Raw genomic sequence first — 19,699 nt, 5'->3', positions numbered from 1 at the left:
CAAAAGACTAAACCCATCTACCTTTGTAAGGGCATCCTCTTTCGCGAGCCATTGGTTAGCTGAGACAGATAAGGCATTTGTGACTCTTTGGGTGGTTTTTGAACAGAAGGTTGTACTTGCCACCTATATGCTCGTGGGAGAGGCAGGTCGTTGGTGGTAACTCAAGCAAGCCACCCTGTCCGTTCCAGTCATTTAGGAACAGTTTCTGATGGTTTTCAATACAGACTACCTCCCATAGCACCTTCAACATTTAAAGGAAATATAATTTACATACCTAGTCTAGAGTGATATAATTGTGTTAGAGTATACTCGAAAGTTCATAGAGTTTGGCCGGTATTCCCCTGAGAGCATGATGGATAAAGGCAGGAAGGTAAGGAAGTTCGAATGGAGCCTCTGTCCTAAGATCAAATAGCAGCTGTATGTATTTGAGTTCAACACCTACTCAGCTGTTCTGGTTAAGGCACAACTAGTAAGGAGGAATCTTCGCATATTTTCTCTAGCAGTGGGGAATCCCAGATCCCTTATTTCACACTATAGACCAGCACCCATTGCACCGGTTTAATAGAACAAGAGGTATAAGCCAGTGACTCAGACTCTTCCTCAAGGTCCGGTAACAGGACGCAGTAGGACTTGCTAGCACTGTAACAAAGATCGTGGGGACCAATCTTGCTATCATCTCGACAATGTCTACCGCATATGTGGGAGTGTCAAACACTACGTGAGAGAGTGCCCGCGAAATCAGAACCAGCTCAGACGTCCTATAAAGGGCAAAATTTACAACCTCACTCAGTATGATGCTGAAGCCAACCCGAATGTAATACAAGTTACGTACATTATCTATAATCACATTGTACATATTTTGATTGATAATGGTATTTCACATTTATTTGTCTCACACACTTTTGCACAAAACTTAAATATATTACTTGAAAGATTTGATTATGTATTATTTGTTTATACTCTTGTAAGTAGAACACTATTATGAGAGGTTATATACAAAGTTCGTATAATAAATATAGCAGATAAGAGATTTAGTGTGAACCTGATAGAGATTGACACGAAAAACTTTAATGTAATTTTAGGAATGAACTGATTAGCGGCGTATCACGTCACCGTAGATTATTTTCACAAAAAACTTATATTTAACTCTCATAACGAAAAGTTATTTATAAATTAATAAAATTTTTAAATATTATTCATTTGTAGTTAATTTTTTAGCACTTCAAATTATTTCTTTTAGAAATTTATTAATAAATTTTAACAAAAAATTAAGTTGACATAATAAAATAAAAAAGGTGAACCAATCCAATAAAATATACGCATTTTAATTTTAAAAAATAAGTATTCGATATAAAATAATAAAAAATTAACATAAAAAATAATTTAAAATAGAGTTAGTATATGATGAATAATATATTATAAATTTTATTACTTTAATTTATTATTATAATTTTTCTCAAATTAGAGTGTCATTGTTTTTTTTTTTAAATTTAAATCAAACAAATAAAAATTTCAATAAAATTTCCCATATAGAATTTACACATATTGTCGTTTCATGGTCTAAATCAAGACAATATTGTCGTTTCATGTGTTTTACAAAAAACGCTTACGCATATGAAGAAAATATAAGAGCTCTTGCCGCGAAATTTTGGTATTTTGAAAGGGGTAAGGGTGAACGAAAGACTAACACTCGCGCCTTGCAGTCACAACCATCAATGGATTTCGAAGAAGAAGAAGAGGAAGTTCTCTCATCTTCTGATCCTGGTGACTCTAGCGAGGATTTCACCGTTGACGGCGACAACGAGAAAGACGATGATTTCGAGGACAACGAGGACGATGATGACAGCGGGGACAATGAACAATGCGGAGAGAACTCTGCGTCGTCCGATGAAGAACGGAAATCGAAGAACGTTGATGCTCTGGTGAGGTATGCATTCAGTTCATCATTCTCCGAAACGCTAAGTTTAGCTCAATGGTTACAACTTTCATTCCACGTGTGTTGAAATTTGTTCGAAGCGGACCTGGTTCAGTTTGGAATTTTTAGGGTTTTGGGGTAATATTTCCTGACGCAGGGTTTTATTGGCGTTAATTTTTTCATGCTTAATGAATTTGGGGTAATTTGATATGAAATTCCGTTTGATTGTTGAGAAAATGAAGTAGAAAGGAACTTAGCTTGGTGCCTGTTAATTTATTTTTATTTTCGTTGACGCCACTGATATACATTATGTTAAAAGAAATGGGAGAATAAGGAATTCTTGTTATGATCCCGATAGTAATGTACCACATCTGGTATCCATTTCTATTTTTGCTTTGAATTTTTCTGTTAAATATATTTTACCGGAAACGAAGTTAAGCTACTAATTGTTATGGTTTTATGAGAAAAACTTTAATCATCAATTAGTGGTACGTGCAAATCTACCGAGGGTGTTTTGCAGCTCTTTTTGGATCGCTAATAATTTTAAAATTTCCAACATTTGGTTTTATTAATGTTGCCCCTACCTGCATTACATTTCCATGAATTTTTTGCGAGCATGAACTAACTGTGTTATGATTTATCAGAGGTGACCTTGTCATTAAAAGACAGTCACTACTTCCTCGAGTTCTTTCGGTGTCGGAAGGGGCAGCAGTATGTAGGAAACCCTTCAAGCCTCCTTGCTTGAATGGCTATAGCAGTTGCAATGACCAGCTTGCCCGTCGTCTCTCTGCTCGCAAAAGATTTGTCCCTTGGGGCTCTTCAAGGGCAGTGTTGGTTGAAGTAACTAGCCAATTGAACTTACCAAGTATTGTTGAGAAAAATGTGGTGGAGGAAAGGGTGACTCTGCCTGCTGGTATTGATCCTCTGGTATTGTGGCAGCCTGAAGAATCTGAGGATGGAGAGAGTGGTCTAGTGCCAATTGTGGTTGATCCATTGCTTGTTCGTTTTCTGCGCCCCCATCAAAGGTATTGCAGCTCGTGATACAAGTTTTGAGCTTTGTATGCTATTTTCCTTGTTGTACATGTGTTTATATGTGTGTATATATATGTATGTATAAATTGTTAAAAGGAATATGCAACTCATAGCTAGAATCATGTCGACGTTTATAACTGCTCTGGCATTCTATCTTGACTATGTATCAAGTAGTTGACGGGATGGAAATTTTTGAACTGCAGGGAGGGGGTTCAATTCATGTTCGAATGTGTTTCTGGTCTTTGTAGTACAGCAAATATCAATGGATGCATCCTTGCTGATGATATGGGGTAAGATCTTTTCCGTTGTTGATAAATCCTGAGAATCAGGTTCATGTTTTCTCTTACTGTTCATTTATTCAATTTCTGTCAAAGCCATGAACAGTCAGTTGCTAATTTTGATCTTACCTTTGCAGTTTGGGAAAGACATTACAGTCAATCACATTATTATATACTCTTCTACGTCAAGGATTTGACAATAAACCAATGGTCAGGAAGGCCATCATTGTCACACCAACAAGTCTTGTGAGTAATTGGGAGGCCGAAATTAAGAAGTGGCTTGGGGAGAGAGTTCAGCTTGTAGCTCTTTGTGAAAGCAGTAAAGATGATGTTATCTATGGAATTGAGAGTTTTACCCATCCACACAGCTCTTTGCAGGTATCCCTTTGCCTCTATTCTGGTAAGTCCTAGAAGTATCAACTTACTGCTTTAATTTTCTCAGGTGCTGATTGTTTCATATGAGACATTCAGGATGCATTCGTCAAAAATTAGCCAAAGTGAATCCTGTGATCTTCTTATATGCGATGAGGCTCATAGACTGAAAAACGACCAAACTCTAACAAACCGAGTAAGATGTAGAAACACAGTGTCATTACTTACTGAATATCTCTGTTTTTAGTTATGAAAATTTTCCTTACATTAGTCAATGATTGGGCAGGCATTGGCTTCTCTCTCATGCAAACGCCGGATCTTGTTGTCAGGGACTCCATTGCAGGTGACAAACAACTAAAATTGGGTGGTCAGTTTTTTTTATGATTTTAAAGTCTTCCTCCCTTATTTATGTATCCTTTTTAACCTTGCAGAATGACCTAGAAGAGTTTTTTGCCATGGTCAACTTCACAAATCCAGGAATCTTAGGTGACGCTGCATACTTTCGACGTCACTATGAGGTGAACAGGCAATTAAATTTTCTAAACCCGCTATTTGTGGTTGTTAATTTAGAATCTGAAAAAGGATTTGGCAGTTCTCTAATTTTTTGTTTTTTCTCTAACTTTATCTGGAAGGTGGGTTGCAAATTGGCTTACCATGCATTAGAGGGCTGTGTAATTTCTTTGACTATTTAGTGATCATTCTGATAAGTTGGGATCTCCTTGGCCTTTGCAAAGATAAGGATAGAAAACTGCCAGCAAACTCTGACACCTATCTTGTTGTCCAAAACATTCCTGTTACAAAACTTGCCAGTGAAAAGGAACTAGGGGGTGGAGCTCCATAAGTTCACTGCCAATATATATTTTTCTTTTGAATCACAAATATTTATATTTAACTACTACCCCTGATTGACTGTTATCAGCTGTATGTCCTTGGAGTTCTTTTTTATAGGCTAAAGATTACAAAACTGAGTCATGTACCCTTGACTTTGAAGATATCACTTGCTGGTTTGTTGCCCCAATTCTACTTATGGACAGTTGGACGCACGTGCAAACATACACATAGAGACAGACATGTAACTGCATGCATCTGCAAATATAGAACACATGCTAATTGCAATTATCAGGGCTCTTTCAGACTTAGTTTCTAATACTGTTGTCTTATGTTTTTGGACTCTAAAAGCTGCTGTTAATAAGAAAAAGAACCTAATAAGCGAGACTTGCACCCTTCGTGTGATTCATAATGTAACACGACTCAATTTTGATTTATTTTTCGATGTTATGATTGAATTCTTTTAGTGTTTCCTTATTTTTCTTTACGTCAATACATGCTTCTTTTGTGTACATGTGAATTATGAAGACACCAATTATATGTGGAAGAGAACCTGCTTCTGCTGAAGAAGAGAAAAGGTTAGGGGTTGAGCGCACTGCAGAACTTAGTGCTAAAGTGAATCAGGTGATCTGTTTCTTAATTTGTTCATTCTCATTGAGAATGCTTTTTCTGTAGGCTTTTGTGAAAGTGTTGTTCATGTTTACTTCTTGCTGGTTACAGTTCTTTTCAAAACATGGTAAATTAAAGAACAGTTGTTCTATGCTAGATTTTTTGTCTGAACTCTTGAAAACAATAGATAGCTCATATCTTTCACAAATAAGAAATTACTTCTGGTGCGTCTCACAGCTGACTTACATGCATGTGTTTGCAGTTTATTCTGAGAAGAACTAATACATTGCTCTCAAATCACTTGCCTCCAAAGGTAAACATATGCTTTTCATGTCATTGTGCTTATTTTTCCATAGCATGTTCATCGTTTTTTCAAAAAAGTAGTTTCTTGCTCACTGGGTTACATGAGTAATGGTTTTGCACCTTTGCTATCCAAGTGAATGAAAACTATTAGTTCTAGAAAAATAAATAGAAATGCACATGTCTAATAAAATATTGGTGAGAGTAGCTTTTCACTCATGCTTTCACTTTCTGGTGCTACCATGCCAATATGCCATTCGTTTTACACTCTATCTTGGGTTTTCCTTGCAGATAATTGAAGTAGTTTGCTGCAAGCTGACATCTCTCCAGTCCGATTTGTACAATCATTTTATACATTCAAAAAATGTAGGAAATGCTATAAGATTTCTAATTGAACTAGGATGTATTTTATTAAATGTTTTTAGTATTGAAAAATCTGCAAGAGGAGTGTCTGACATGACATGGCTGTTATTTGGCTGCACTTAAATGCAGGTTAAGCGGGCAATAATTGAAGAAACAAAACAGTCGAAGATTTTGGCTTATATTACAGCTCTTAAGAAGCTCTGCAATCATCCAAAGGTATATTCCATAAAAAAAAAGAAAGATATTAAAAATTTTGGAGCAATCACTTTGAGATATTTCTCTTTCTATATCTCATTGTGGAGGTATGAGGATCAAGTTGGCAAGATTTGTATTTATTTTTCAAAAGTAGCACTTCTTGTTTAAAGTGAGGCTTCATATGCTAATGGAACCACACTTAGAGAAGTTCCTTTTCTTCCCTCTCTTTTAGCCGTTTCTGATTAATTAATTGACAAAAAAAATATATGCTCAAGAAGTGTCACATCTATGTTTAAGTAAAATGATGTCAAAACACTTTCCTTCATGCAACATAGCTAAATTACTAATGATTCTCGTGGTACACAACTATGAAGTCATATTAAAGGATATTGATATCATGCAAAGCAGTGTGGCATAATATGTCTAGCATGGACAGGCTTTAGTTAAGAAACACGTATATGTTTGCTTGTGACAAAAAATGTTTAGCTGTAGGAACCACTCTAGTTAAGCAATGTTCATGTAGGAACCGCTCTAGTTAAGCAATATTCGCAAATATGTTAACTACTAATATTTGTTTGAGAAGAGTTAAACTAGTAGGTTTGCTTCATCTAGTTTGCTACCATTTCATTTCTTTTTGGTCTCTGTTCTGTGTATTTGAATCCCAAATACATTTGTTCTAATGGAAGATCTTCTACCTGTGTAGCTAATCTATGATACAATAAAAAGTGGCAGTCCAGGGACTACAGGATTTGAAGATTGCATACGGTTCTTCCCACCAAATATGCTCTCAGGAAGGTAAGCCTTTTTGCTATATCTTAATTTTTGTTTATCTGCACATGTTTTGAGTTTATATTCTTATCAGTTTCCTTTTTCCTTGTGTTGTTAGATCTGGATCATGGAGTGGGGGTGATGGTTCATGGGTGGAACTATCTGGTAAAATGCATATCTTAGCCCGGTTACTGGCTCATCTACGTCAGAGAACTGATGACCGAATTGTTCTTGTCTCAAACTATACTCAGGTATGCTTAGATGGTGATTATTATGATCGAGCTTGTTGACTAGCAAGAAATATGGTCCAATCTTAATTTGTATTTTAAACTGTGGTTGTCCGTCTAGAATGAAGTTGATAGATTCTGTCTCATACTATCCAGTAGTTTTAGAAAGTGATCAAGGCTAGATGAATGTATAGATTTGGGTATTTGTCATTAATTTTCCATTAGTATGCAAAACATTAGTTTCAGACAAACATGGTCAGCAGAATACTACTCAGGAATATGTTTAATAATCGATGGACCTGGTGAGTCAACTTGCAATTATGACTGGGAGGTGCTATGTTGAATTTCTTTGGTGGGGAAAACTGTCAACTGGTATATCTAAAGAAACAACATTCTATGTATTTTTTCTTTTCAGTATCATATTCTATTGTGTATTGATGTCAAAATTGCTTGCCGCTATGGAATTCATATTTCTTTTGTATTGACCAAATGTTTCTTCTAAAATCAAAGTTATTTATCCAGTATTTATTGAAATTGTTTCACTACATGCTGAATTTGTATGAATCAGACACTGGATCTCTTTGCTCAATTGTGCCGTGAAAGAAGATATCCGTACTTAAGGCTTGATGGAACAACTTCAATGAGAAAGCGACAGAAGTTAGTTAATCGCTTTAATGACCAATCTAAGGTATAGAAGCTTTTTGCCATTACAATCTCTCTAAATTTTTGTTTGGGCACCATCTGGATGAATTTGCATTTTTCTTAAGCAGCAAGATGCCATCTAAATTAAAGTAATGACCTCTCTTGCAGGATGAGTTTGCATTTCTCCTTAGCAGCAAGGCAGGTGGTTGTGGCCTTAACCTAATTGGTGGCAATCGGCTTGTCTTATTTGATCCTGATTGGAATCCTGCTAATGATAAGCAAGTAATTGCTTAGTTCAGCTCCTGTAGTGACTGCTAATATTAAAGCCAGCATATTTATGGCTGATGACGTAGGATCCTTACTGTTCACATCTTCTGTCTTTTGAATTAGGCTGCTGCAAGAGTTTGGAGAGATGGTCAAAAGAAGAGAGTATACATCTATAGATTTTTAAGTACAGGAACAATCGAAGAAAAGGTTTAGTTCAAGAGTTAATAGAAGTCCAGAACTCTGGTTTTTCTCTTTTGGGCATTCTCAAGGTTTCTTTGAGCTACAGATAAGCCTTTATTTCAGATTCATGTTGATGAATTAACTTAAATTTCTGTAGGTATACCAGCGTCAAATGTCAAAAGAAGGGCTTCAAAAGGTTATTCAGCAGGAGCAGACTGATAGCTTTACGACACAGGTCTGAATTTTTCTCCCTTTCAATGGTTACATTGGCATTGACTTACTGATTGACAATTGCATAACATATTTAAATTGCAGGGGAATTTTCTATCAACAGAAGATTTACGAGATCTATTCTCATTTCATGAGAATGTGAGGTAATGTGTCGTCCGTTAGTTATGTACCATTATTAGGTCACATTATGGAAGCTTCACTTATAGACTGAGCATCACAACATAGATTTTTTATGTATATTGAAACTTGAAGGCCTTGAACTTGCTGTATTTGGTTCAATGATTGATAATTTGTGGGCATCACTGATGACCCTAGAGATTTGCTGTCACAATCAAAACAAGGAAAGCAATGATGGTATAGACACATGTTATATTGAGTTACATCAGTGCATAGTCTTCCGATCACATACTTGAATTTGATCTAGTTGTTCTTTTAGGTATATGTGCCACAATCTTTTCGTAAAAAGAACACAGTAGACATTGGCTTGGCATCAGATTGTTATGAGATTGTTAACATGTGTATAAATAATAATAAAATCGAATTTTTTCTTAGCAACTTAAGTGGATAATTAATCAATAATCTATTAGTTAACATTGTATTGGAGCTAGAGGTATTGAGTTCACATTTTGGGCATCTCATCCCTCTTATTATTCATCCACCCATTTTGCCCAACACTATCGGGTTTTGAGACATGTAAACCCTGTCAATCTCCACTTAAGTTGCATTCTCTTGTTTATTTCTGGAATTTCTTGGCTTTTTTGGGCATAAGTCAACATGATAAACTTAAAAATGTTGCTTATACATAAAATTATGAATTAATATATAAATAATAGATTGGATCCTCTCTTATCAGCTTAAGTTTTTGGTATAATTGGTCACTATTTATTACTTAACAAGATAATAGTTCTGACAAAACTTGACCTTGATAAACGAGTGGACAAGAACATGATGCTTCTTTTCCAGATTATACTTACCTTTTTGTAGCAAATACATGTAATTTTGAAGTTTGCATTGGAATGTTTCTTGCACAATCTACATAGATCAGAAATTCATGAGAAGATGAATTGCACCCGTTGCCAAAATAATGATTATGGGACAGAAAACACGGACGGAGATGAAGACAAATTAAGAGATAAGAGTTGTCCGTCTGATCAAGAAGATATAGGTGGATTTGCTGGAATATCTGGATGTTTGCATAAGTTAAAGAGCTCTGAGAAACAGGTTGTTCTCTCCTTACCATTATTAAAATATGAGTCCACCTTCTTTTCACTTCTGTCTTGTTCATATTTTTGTGGTAATATTTTCAGGTGGGCACTCCTGTCGAGGAGGATTTACGTAGCTGGGGGCATCATTATCACTCAACGTCAGTGCCTGATCCTATATTTCAAGCTTCAGCTGGGAAGGAGGTGAGCTAGTGTTTGCGATGACTATACTCTTATTTGGTTTTGTTTTAGGACTTGCACCATAAATTTTGAAGGGTACTAGAATCAGCTGTGTTACTTGAAGAAAATCATTTTAAAAAAAAAATCCTTTCAAAGCTTGGACTTTGAACTGAAATGAATTTTTATCATTTAACAGTATGTAAAAAAACTTATCCTATGCTATATATACAATAGAACACATTTACGCTTGTATATTTCTCATAAACAAGTTGCTGTTATATTGACCTAACTCCTTAATGGCATGTTGAACAGCCCAAGTACATGTTAAATGACAAAAGATCACAGGTTGAGGACAATTGTAAAATATATATAGAAATTAGTTCCTGTGACTTTTTCAAAATATGAGTATTCTCTTTCTCTATGATCTATCTTCCATAGGACACCTATGCTGGAAGCTTATATTTTTTTCGTTTTTCCAAAATGCTAAATGCATTGTCAAATTTCTCATAACATGCTCAATTATGTTCTCATAAAATTTGGATGATCACAATATGGAATTGAAAATCTAATAGCAACTATTGTTTGTCATCTACCAAAGTAGAAATTTTGTCATATTGTCATGATGTTGCAGGTCACATTTGTTTTCACAAACCAAATAGATGGAAAGCTTGTACCTCTTGAATCAAAGGTAAGTCCAAAGACACAGGGAGTAGAAGCAAATGAGAGCAGAGGGAACTTCAAGCGAGACATGGACTGTAAGTTAGATTTATCATCTCAAGTTCGAAAGCCACTAGAGCCTGTTTCTTCCAATGGAAATGCCATGGATATGGCTTTCTCTACTTCTAAGCTTTTGAAAGTTAATACTAGTATTAGATCAATTAGAACTTCTACAAAAGGCGCAATACAAACAACAATAAAGCCTAGACTTTCTCTTGGAAATAATTTACCCATAAAAAGATTATCTTCTGATATTATCGGGGTAGATGATGATTTTCAATGAACCTTTTTGCAGCTCACTCATTGAATTGATATAATATTTTTTAAATGCTTACAAGTTCTCTCCCGGCATTGAATTGGTATCTTTTGTGCAATGTGGTTTGAAAATTATTAAAGTTTGTAATGATTACTTAATCTTTGATGGACTCTTTCATTGTTGCCAAATGTGTTTATATTGTTATAGACTACCCCTTGGTTGGGTGGTTACTACTACTTTTTGGCAGGACTCGTGTGGGTTTTAGCACTGAACTGTGTGCACCTTCTAATGGACTAAAAACAACAAAAAGTGTTTATATACTTACATGTGTAAATTGCATTTGTTGAATAGTTATAATAGCTTCTTGATGCAATTTACTCTAGAAAAATAACTCCAATAATATCTTAAATATTATCTAGATTTAAAAGTTATTTCTGTTGTATCTTTTTGGTTCCTTTTTTTTTAGAATGAAGTGATATCTTACTAGGAGTAGAATGATAGAGCACCTATTTCCTATTAGTCCTTTAAATGCTAGAGTTTGTTTGGGCAAAGAGGTGCAATCACAAGTTGCCACCTTGTGCTGCCATCTTTTATTGGAAATATAATGGCGCTCTTAAACCGCCTACTTGTTTAGTTGCCAAGATTGCTATTGACTCTTTTCAAATCTTCTTTTTCTACATAATGACATTTGATATAATAAAAATCATATTGTTATTGGAATAAGATTGAAGAATTTTTTCTTTAAATTATGGTTTCTTTCACTTTCTTCAACCATTTTCTTTTCCTTTCTTCCTCTTTTTCCTCTCGCTTTTCCCCTCACCTCTGTCTTTTCTCTCTTGCTCTCCTACTCTTCTCTTTTTACCTTAAACTTTGCTTTAAAAGTGTTGTCCATTACCTTATTTGTCCCCGTTTGTGAAATTGTGAAAGTGTTGTCCCTGCTTAAGTTTTATTAGAGAATGGTTGTTTTCCTCTTTGGTCTTCTTTCTATTTCTCTTCCTCTTGTTCCATTTCTCCCTTCTTTATTCCCTCTTATTGTTTCTCCCTAATCTCACATCTTCTTTATGCTATTTCCCCATTGTTTCAACCTACAACTCAAATGTCCTAGATCAAATCCCTTACACACCTCTTAAGCATCCCATAGAAAACTATATCTCGATGACTTTTTATCATGTAATATGTTAAACTATAACGGACATGCTGTCTCGAGTTTTCAATGTTCATGAGTATGTATAGAGGGCATTGAGATGCTTTGGCATCATCAAGCTTTTATTTTAAGAAGTTAAACTAAATATTCTCTATATGGTCAATGTATTTAATGGTTCTTGTTGTCAACGAGACATTGAGTATTATCCATATGTGTAGTCAACGTTTAAAGTTGCAGTAGAAGAATGGCAGATATGTCAAGATAAGCTTGTGTCTATAAAACTCATCTCTTTGTTAATAAAGTTAAATCTTGACATTTCTCTAGTCATTCATAGCCGGGAGTACCTATTGAAGAAATTGAAGTTCTTATTCCCACTTGTGATAAATTGGATTTTCATGATTCTTCAATTGTGAATGAAATTTGTTCATTCAGAACATGAAGATCAATTTGAAGAAAATCAAGTTCTTTCTACAATCATGGTCAAACTTGTCATAAAGTTTTCAGGATCTTTTAATTAGGAATAAATCTACAACTGACCAATGTATGCAAATTTATTTTGTAATTGATCTCACCTGATTCATGCTTAGGTGGGACCTATAATTTTCATGAACTTGAAATACATAATCAAGCTTTTGTTCTCCAATGGTGATCGTTAGTTTCAAAGGTCTCAATTTGTCAAATTTTGATGCTTCATTACTCCAAAACTTGAAATTGAGTTTTTATTAGGTGAGGGAGAATGATATAAAATTAGAATAAATTAATAAGATATTTTTTAGTATTAAAAAGTACTTGTATGATATTTATTTAATTTTTGCACCTTCTTATATTATATAGATTATTTGCAATATATACTGACTATTTAGGAAAAGTATCTAAATTTTATGAGTAATTTTGATTGTATCTTTTTAGTCAATCTTCTGTAGGATGTGATGACATCTTACTTGAATGATATAACGCTTTATTTTCTATTTTTGGTCCTTTTTAAGTGTAAAGTTTGGTTGGTTCAGAGTAGGTGACAACCACGAAGTTCTAAAAGTTATTCCACTTCTCATTGGGCAAAAGATGATAATCTCAAGTGGTAGTCAAGATTACTTCTGGCTCTTTTAATGTCTCCTTTTTGCCTATATAATGATGTTTTATGTAATGAATATCATATTGTTCTTGGAAATAGAACTGAGCCATTCCTTTCTGGTTTCTTTCCCTTTCTTTAACACTTCTCTTTTATTTCTTTTCTTTTCCCTTTTTCCCATTTTCCCCTTGCTTTTCTCTTTTTCTCTCCTAGTCTTTTTTCTGTCTACCTTCAGTTTTTTTGCTAAAACAGTATTGTCTGTTACCTTATTTACAAGTGATTGTCACTTCTCTTATGACATTGCTATTAGAAGGTAAAAGTTAACGGCAGGCAGCAGTGGTAAAATGATAATATTTGCATTTAGTTAAACCACAAGGTTTACAAAATATTGGAATACAAATAAGAGATGGTGTTTTTTCCTATTCATTTAAACTTTTAATTCTTTTCTATTAGTTATCTCATTATAGTATTAGAGTTAAAGAATTAGTATCTGAATTCTTGTATTATTTATGTTGAAATTTAGTTATGCATTCAGTTTGATACGATTTTGTGTTAGTTTATATATATTAAAATTCAAATATAATTTTTTTTTTTGAATTTAATAATTTCTTTTCTTATCAACTTAAATTTTTAGATGGCGTTAGAGTAAGATAGGATCAAATTCTGGAGGTCCTGTTTTGCATAAAGGTATGTCTACCTGTTTTGACCTATGCATTCAGTTTAATAAATCAATATTTGCTGAAGAGATGTATTGGACTACGAATGATATGTTAGATAATTTTTTATTAGCTTAAGTTTTTAGAAAAATTATCTTCAGTTAATATAAGAAAGATAACACGTATTAGATAATTTCTTATCAATATTTTAGGAAGATAACAAACCTAATTGCCATTTTTGTATATAAAAAACACAAGAAAATATGTGGCAAAGATTATCCTTGTTTAGAAAAGACAATTACTCTTCCCTAGAAAAAGAAATTAGCAGGGCAGAAGTGTGGGAAATATTCAGAGGATCCATATAAGAAAGTGAGGTGAGTTATTCTCACGATTTGACATTGTAAGTCGAGCCAAGGCTTTTGAAAGAAAAACTATTAAGACAGATTCTTGTTAGATTAAAGACTATAAAGAGACATTAGTAAGAAAAAACAAGATATATAAAAAGACAAGTTTTGCTTACAAAATGGGAGACCAAACGGGAGACAGTGACCCTTAGACTAGGTTTTCTTTTCTTCATTAACCCATGATAGATGGTACAGGTCCCTTAGCTTTAGGCATCGTCTTCATGAATTTCACAAATGGAGGCTGAGCATCAGCCACTTGTCCGAAACCCATTTGATTTCGGAAACTTTAATTCATATTAAATGGAAACCATGTGAAAGTTTAAGTGCCAATAAAAAATTTTTTAGCTGTGAATTATATAATGATTGATAGTCAAAACAAAAGTTAGAATAAGATTTCTTTTGGTATTTGCTACTGGCATTTAAAATTTTAATATATTATTTGAAGATCATAAATTTAAATTTTATTATTCTACTTGCTATTACGATATTATCAAAAAAAAATTATTATATGATAACTAAATTTTTTTAGTTGAAATAGCTGTAAGGGATTAATATTTGACAAACTTTTTTTTCTACCAATAACAAAAAGATTTCTTTAGCTTTTGGTTTTTTTCTTTGGCAATTTTCTGAGTATTAAAATTGTTATTTTTTTTATTGGTTACTCATAGGTCATTGAAAATAAAAAAATTAAGGAAAAAAAATTCTTGCAGATCAGTTCTAAACTGTTCAACCCTGTAATTGAGCCGCAAATTGACAGACTCACTTGCTTACCATACAACTCTTAGGCTAATTAGATTCTATATTTTGTAATGTTGGTAGGATTTAGAGATTATTTTTGATTAATATACTGCCTAGATTCACAACAAGAACAGCTCAGGGTTCACATGGGTCTTTTGGCTTTTATTAGTTTGGTCAATTTTAACTGCTCGATGGGAGTGTAATCAACTATAGATTGAGACATTAGGCATTTAATAATAAACTAGTTACTACTTAAGATGATGGAGGTAAAATGTTTGAATTTAATCCATTTATATCAAACCATGTGTGTGCGTGTGTGTGTGTATATATATGCGTGTGTATAGACACATGTATTTGCTATGATATTCGCCAAATCCATTGGATGTATTATGTACTCTGGCTGAAATCAAATATACATTTTTCAGATCAACCAAAAGAAAGTACAGGTTTAGATGGAAAGAACAGTATATTTGTTTTCGAGTGTCGTGAAAAGTGAATTAATATATGGCTATTTGTATCTCATTTTGTCTGACCGGCTACTTAGGGCAATAATCAATGCATTTATTTTCTATAATTACACTGGTCGGAAATTAAGTTTGAAAATGGAATCGAGAGATTCTATTTTTAGTAGTTAAAGATAAATAAAAATAAATTTCTTTAGTAAATTTATGACGCCCCTATAACATAGTTTCATTCTTAATTATCACTTGCAAAATCCTCCCACGCATGTATTTTTATGTGCAACCTGTGAAATGCCTGTAATTCTTAGGGTGATTCACTGGTTCAAGTTTGGGAAATATATAAGGGTTTATAGATGATTATATTAATTGAATAGTCGGATGACCTTTACTGTAGAGGGGAAGTTGGGTAATGAGATGGTGCCGGTTGGATTTGTGTTGCGCGCATGTTATAAAGCAGGTCATGTGTATTATTTAATAGTTACTGCAATGTCTTTTTCATGATAGTGAAAGGGAACACGATTTGGCCGCACTGCATTACCTACCCTGTGTGCCAATTAGACCTTTTGTCGGCTCTTTGGAGTCTCTCGAAGTGTTTTTTCTTTCTTTGTTTTTTCAAAGGAAAAGAAAAGACTGAGAGCTATTAGTATAATTTTTAATAGAAGTAAATATTAAAAAAAAAAACTCCCAAGTTTTAATTGTAATTACTGTTGTTTAAGTAAGCTTGGTATTATTATTAATACGTAGTTTAGTGATGAGCTTAAATTTTAATGAAAAGATAGAACTTATTATTTTTTATTGATAGTTTGATTTAGTGTTTTTTTTTTCTTGTTTAGAACAAGTTAATATTTAATTTGATATTTTTTTAATTTTTTTTTTTTAAAAACAAGTTTGTCGTTATAGTCCTTTTAAAATTTATATAGTGATATTTAAATAGTTAGTGCTCGTTGTTTTACTTATAAGTTAAGTGAAGAGTTTGGTTATTTTATTTACGAAACTGCAAATTTTTTTTATTTTTTTTTTCATAAACATTTTATCTTCAATACGAATAACATGTTTTTTCACAAAACCTAAAATAGATTTAGTCTTGGTTTGGTATGAAACAGTTAGCTTGATGATTTGTTAACAATTAAAAAATCAACAATACAGTTGTTTAACATTTAAGACTTTTATAATTTAATTGAAATTTATTGAGTCTAAATTCGTATCGGTAGCATTCTATTAACGTTACAGTACTGTCCGCGGTAATTTCTCTATAGTGTAGAAATTAGAAAGAAGCTTTGTGAAAGGCATCTTTTAGGTGATCACGGTCTGGGAAAACCTATATAAAAAACTTGTATTTTGCCACTGGATGTGCTTGCTTGCTTACTTCTCAATATGTATCTTTCTGTGGTATAAGATGTATCTAGTCAGTCTTGCCCGAAATGAAAGGAATGGGATAGTAAACAAATGAAGAATTGACTTGATCACAAACTATAAACTAGAAATGAAAGAATTTTCTTATTACTATAGAACTAGTAGCGCAAAATAGATTAAAGGAAAGGAGAGATTTGGTGGATGAGTTATAGGTTGGCAAGATTGGCCTATAATATTAATGCTTGAGTTATTTTATTTGTATATTAGTTAGATTATAATAACAAAATTAGATTAAAATTTAATAAATTTATTATATTTTTTTTATTGGATTGGCGAGACTCGAGTCAATAATGCTAATGTTTGATTTAGTGGAATTTAAAACTTGATTCATTAGTAAATTGGTGGAATTGTAATAAATAAGTTAGGATTAAATTTTAATAATTTTGTTACGTTTTTAACCGAAGAAATATTTTGTAGTTGCAAGATTCGTTTAATTATAATGGTTACAATAGATTAAAAATCTCGATCTAATATTTTTTTCAACAAAAAAACAGATAAACTAATAATAATAATAATAGTGTGTGATGTGATAAACTAAATGAGTGAAGAAAAATAAAGACAAAATAAAATGGTTTGGATAATGTGAGTTACTCAGGAAGTAATGAATTTAGATTTAGTAATGAATATAAACCACTATGAAAATCCTCTTAAACCTGAGTCTGAATGCACATAAATTTCGCAAAATAATTTCAAACTCTCAAAATAAAATGTATGTATGTATGTATGTGTGTATGTATATATATGTATACGACATTGTTGAGAAAAGAAAAACTCTGCAAGTTTAGTAGCACTGAGCAGGCCTTGTCTTTCCACCATTAATACTGTAGCTTCAAATACGATAAAATTTAGTTCTTCTTTGAATCAGAAGTATGAAAATATTTTATTTTAGTTATTTAATCTCTTAAAATGCTGAAGGTAGACCCAACTAAATCACCATGAGAAGCTTTGGTTAATTTAGAAAAAGCACATGCTTTGTATAAAGAGAATAATATATCGTCTCTAATCCACTAGACGACAAATCTAAGCAACATGAGATGTCTACTAAACCAGTTTATAAATACAAACATCTGCATGTGGATTCTAAACCAACCAGTAGTACTGCAAATAAGAGCAAAAGGTTCCTCTGGGTATTTGGTTAAAACCTAAAACCAGATATTTCATACATCAATCATGGCATATCTAAACGCGTCCTTCATGGACCCAAGAATCTCCTTCTCCAATGATTTTGCCGACAGTAGTCTACAATCTGCTACTGCCAAGTTTGATGAAATCAGCAAGTACAAGGAGGCTCCAGTGTCGTCTGATTTCGAGTTCTCGGTGAAGAACTATGCCATGATTCCGGCTGATGAGATTTTCTGTGATGGCATGTTGTTGCCTTTGAAGAATGATAATTGCAGCTGCAGCAACCGGGTGAGGAAGATGACTTTACATGAAGAATTACTCGTTGATGATGATGGTGATGGTGATGAGTTTGATGGCCGATCAACAAGGATGCCAAAGAGTTCCGGGTGGTGGAGGAAGAGGTTCGGGATGAAGAAGAATCAGAACTTGTCTAGAAAAGTTGATGGAAATGGAATTTTGGAGAAGGTGAAGGGAGAGAAGATTCATGTTTTTGTTCACGAGCAAGACCTTCTCAGCCAGAAAACACAGGTGAGATGAACATCAGTATATGGTTTCTATCTTTTTATTTTTTCTTTGCAGATTGAAGTTTTGTTAGTTTGGTTATTTTCAATTCGAATCATTTGTATATTTTGTCGTTTTATATAAAATTATTAAATTTTAATACCTTTTTTTAAAAAAAAATTTAATTTGTTCAATTTTTATTTTTGTGTTTTCATAGTTAGAAATACAAATACAAATACATACAAAAATAAACATTTCATATATAAAAACTCAAATCATGAGGATTAAATTGTCATTAAACCCACAAAATTTAGTTTGTAACAAAATCAAATCACAAGAGAAAAATGTAACTTTTCCATATTCCTTAATATAAAATTAACACCGACTTTTTAAAACAAATGATTTTACAATAAATGCAAAATTCATTACCAAACTCATATTTTTACTACTAAAATTTGAATTCATATACGAATTAATTTGCAAATGCATTTTATATTTCCATTTTTCAAAAAAAACAAAAACACCCTAACTCTGAATTTACTCCCTTCATTTGCAGAACTGTCTGTCACAGATACTGGAGTGTGATGACTAAAGACCAAAAGCAGAAGAGGGTTTTTAGAAGCAGCAATTGATTGATCATAGTTTTTGCTAGGGAAGCGAATTTATTTTCTGAAGCTTCTTTGGGCTGCAAAAATTTCCTTCACTTCACCAATTAACATTCTCCACCGGAGTAGAATTAGATTTGACTGTTTCCTCGTGTACAAATGTTTTCACTTCAAAGAATTTGCAGCTCATGAGTCTCTGTAATGTAATCTAGTTTCTTTCTACTAATTTCTACTTTTCATTGAAGATTGATTTTGTTAGGGCCATTGACATCTTATCTACAGTCTGTTTGACGACGTTTTTAGCTGCGGCTTTTACATTTTAAGCATATGTTCGGACTTACTGTGAGTTTTAAAAATGTTGTTAAAGATAGTCACTAACTAGAAGTGTTTTCTACTTAGAAGGAGAGTTTACAGTAGATCTAGATTCACACTCATTAAGCTTGCAAAACTTTAAGACAAAAAAGATAAATATAGTAAGATAAAGATTTAAACAGAGGAAAGAAATATATAAACTAGATGCTAAATTAGCAGCAAACTTTGAGTTCCTTGTGATTCTTTGTGACTACTGCAAAGGAAAAATGTAAGATCACTCTCAACTTACATCAACAATCAGTCCTTTATTGCCATTATCCACAGCAAAGCACACTTATAATTTCATTATTTTTTCAGAACCCCACTCTTTTGTGCTTTGATTTCCATATCTCCATTATTTAACCTAATCAAATTCTCTACAATTTTCTAATCTTGGCTATGGCTGCAACTCAACAGCAAAACTGGCAACCAAAACATTTCCATTATGATCGGAAAACTTCAACAAAAAGGAAGCAAAATTTGATCAGTTTCACAATTGACTACTTACGAGGATGATGTCGTACCACCCAAAAATAGTTAGCAATAAATATTTAGACGCATAACCAGCAGCAATAACCTACGGTATTTTGAAAGCACAATACCTCCAAAGTTAAATTTTCAGCATTTCATAATAATTCAGTTAATTATTGTAGTAATTAGTTGAATGATTATG

The 19,699-nt window shown here is 33.1% G+C and overlaps 2 protein-coding genes across 4 annotated transcripts; both read left to right on the top strand.

Annotated features, from left to right (window-relative positions):
- The first annotated feature begins 1,625 nt into the window (after positions 1 to 1,625).
- RAD54 (DNA repair/recombination protein) lies at positions 1,626 to 10,668 on the top strand. Of its 3 annotated transcripts, XM_088223090.1 has the most exons (21): positions 1,629 to 1,927; positions 2,560 to 2,940; positions 3,151 to 3,237; positions 3,363 to 3,603; positions 3,668 to 3,793; positions 3,884 to 3,940; positions 4,029 to 4,115; positions 4,954 to 5,049; positions 5,297 to 5,347; positions 5,626 to 5,700; positions 5,827 to 5,913; positions 6,596 to 6,687; positions 6,779 to 6,911; positions 7,456 to 7,575; positions 7,698 to 7,811; positions 7,920 to 8,003; positions 8,134 to 8,211; positions 8,292 to 8,350; positions 9,248 to 9,428; positions 9,515 to 9,613; positions 10,221 to 10,668. In XM_088223090.1, the coding sequence occupies exons 1-21, from the start codon at positions 1,716 to 1,718 to the stop codon at positions 10,587 to 10,589; spliced, it is 2,829 nt and encodes a 942-aa protein (XP_088079216.1). In that variant the 5' UTR covers positions 1,629 to 1,715; the 3' UTR covers positions 10,590 to 10,668. The 3 variants fall into 3 exon arrangements, 2 of the variants coding, with proteins under 2 accessions (XP_088079217.1, XP_088079216.1); XR_015821712.1 differs by lacking the exon at positions 10,221 to 10,668 and having other exon boundaries at positions 1,626 to 1,927; positions 9,307 to 9,428; XM_088223091.1 differs by lacking the exons at positions 9,515 to 9,613; positions 10,221 to 10,668 and having other exon boundaries at positions 1,626 to 1,927; positions 9,253 to 9,395.
- A 6,267-nt stretch (positions 10,669 to 16,935) lies between these two features.
- On the top strand, positions 16,936 to 18,939 carry LOC110813797 (uncharacterized). Its single transcript, XM_022041056.2, has 2 exons — positions 16,936 to 18,097; positions 18,627 to 18,939. Exons 1-2 carry the CDS (start codon positions 17,618 to 17,620, stop codon positions 18,660 to 18,662), a joined length of 516 nt encoding a protein of 171 aa, XP_021896748.2. The 5' UTR covers positions 16,936 to 17,617; the 3' UTR covers positions 18,663 to 18,939.
- Positions 18,940 to 19,699: the final 760 nt, after the last annotated feature.

This window comes from Carica papaya, chromosome 6 (genome assembly GCF_054855325.1).
Source record: "Carica papaya isolate Zhongbai chromosome 6, ASM5485532v1, whole genome shotgun sequence".
Classification (NCBI taxonomy): domain Eukaryota; kingdom Viridiplantae; phylum Streptophyta; class Magnoliopsida; order Brassicales; family Caricaceae; genus Carica; species Carica papaya.
The sequence above is the reverse complement of the archived record's forward strand: the minus strand, read 5'-3'. Positions and strand labels throughout refer to the sequence as shown.

What these genes read in the sequence shown, in the direction of transcription:
- RAD54 (XM_088223090.1), top strand. Translation starts at nt 1,716, where the DNA reads ATGGATTTCGAAGAAGAAGAAGAGGAAGTTCTCTCATCTTCTGATCCT. An exon ending in AACGTTGATGCTCTGGTGAG is followed by an intron (nt 1,928 to 2,559) that starts GTATGCATTCAG and finishes ATGATTTATCAG; the next exon opens with AGGTGACCTTGTCATTAAAA. An exon ending in TTAGTGCTAAAGTGAATCAG is followed by an intron (nt 5,050 to 5,296) that starts GTGATCTGTTTC and finishes ATGTGTTTGCAG; the next exon opens with TTTATTCTGAGAAGAACTAA.
- LOC110813797 (XM_022041056.2), top strand. Translation starts at nt 17,618, where the DNA reads ATGGCATATCTAAACGCGTCCTTCATGGACCCAAGAATCTCCTTCTCC. An exon ending in TTCTCAGCCAGAAAACACAG is followed by an intron (nt 18,098 to 18,626) that starts GTGAGATGAACA and finishes CTTCATTTGCAG; the next exon opens with AACTGTCTGTCACAGATACT.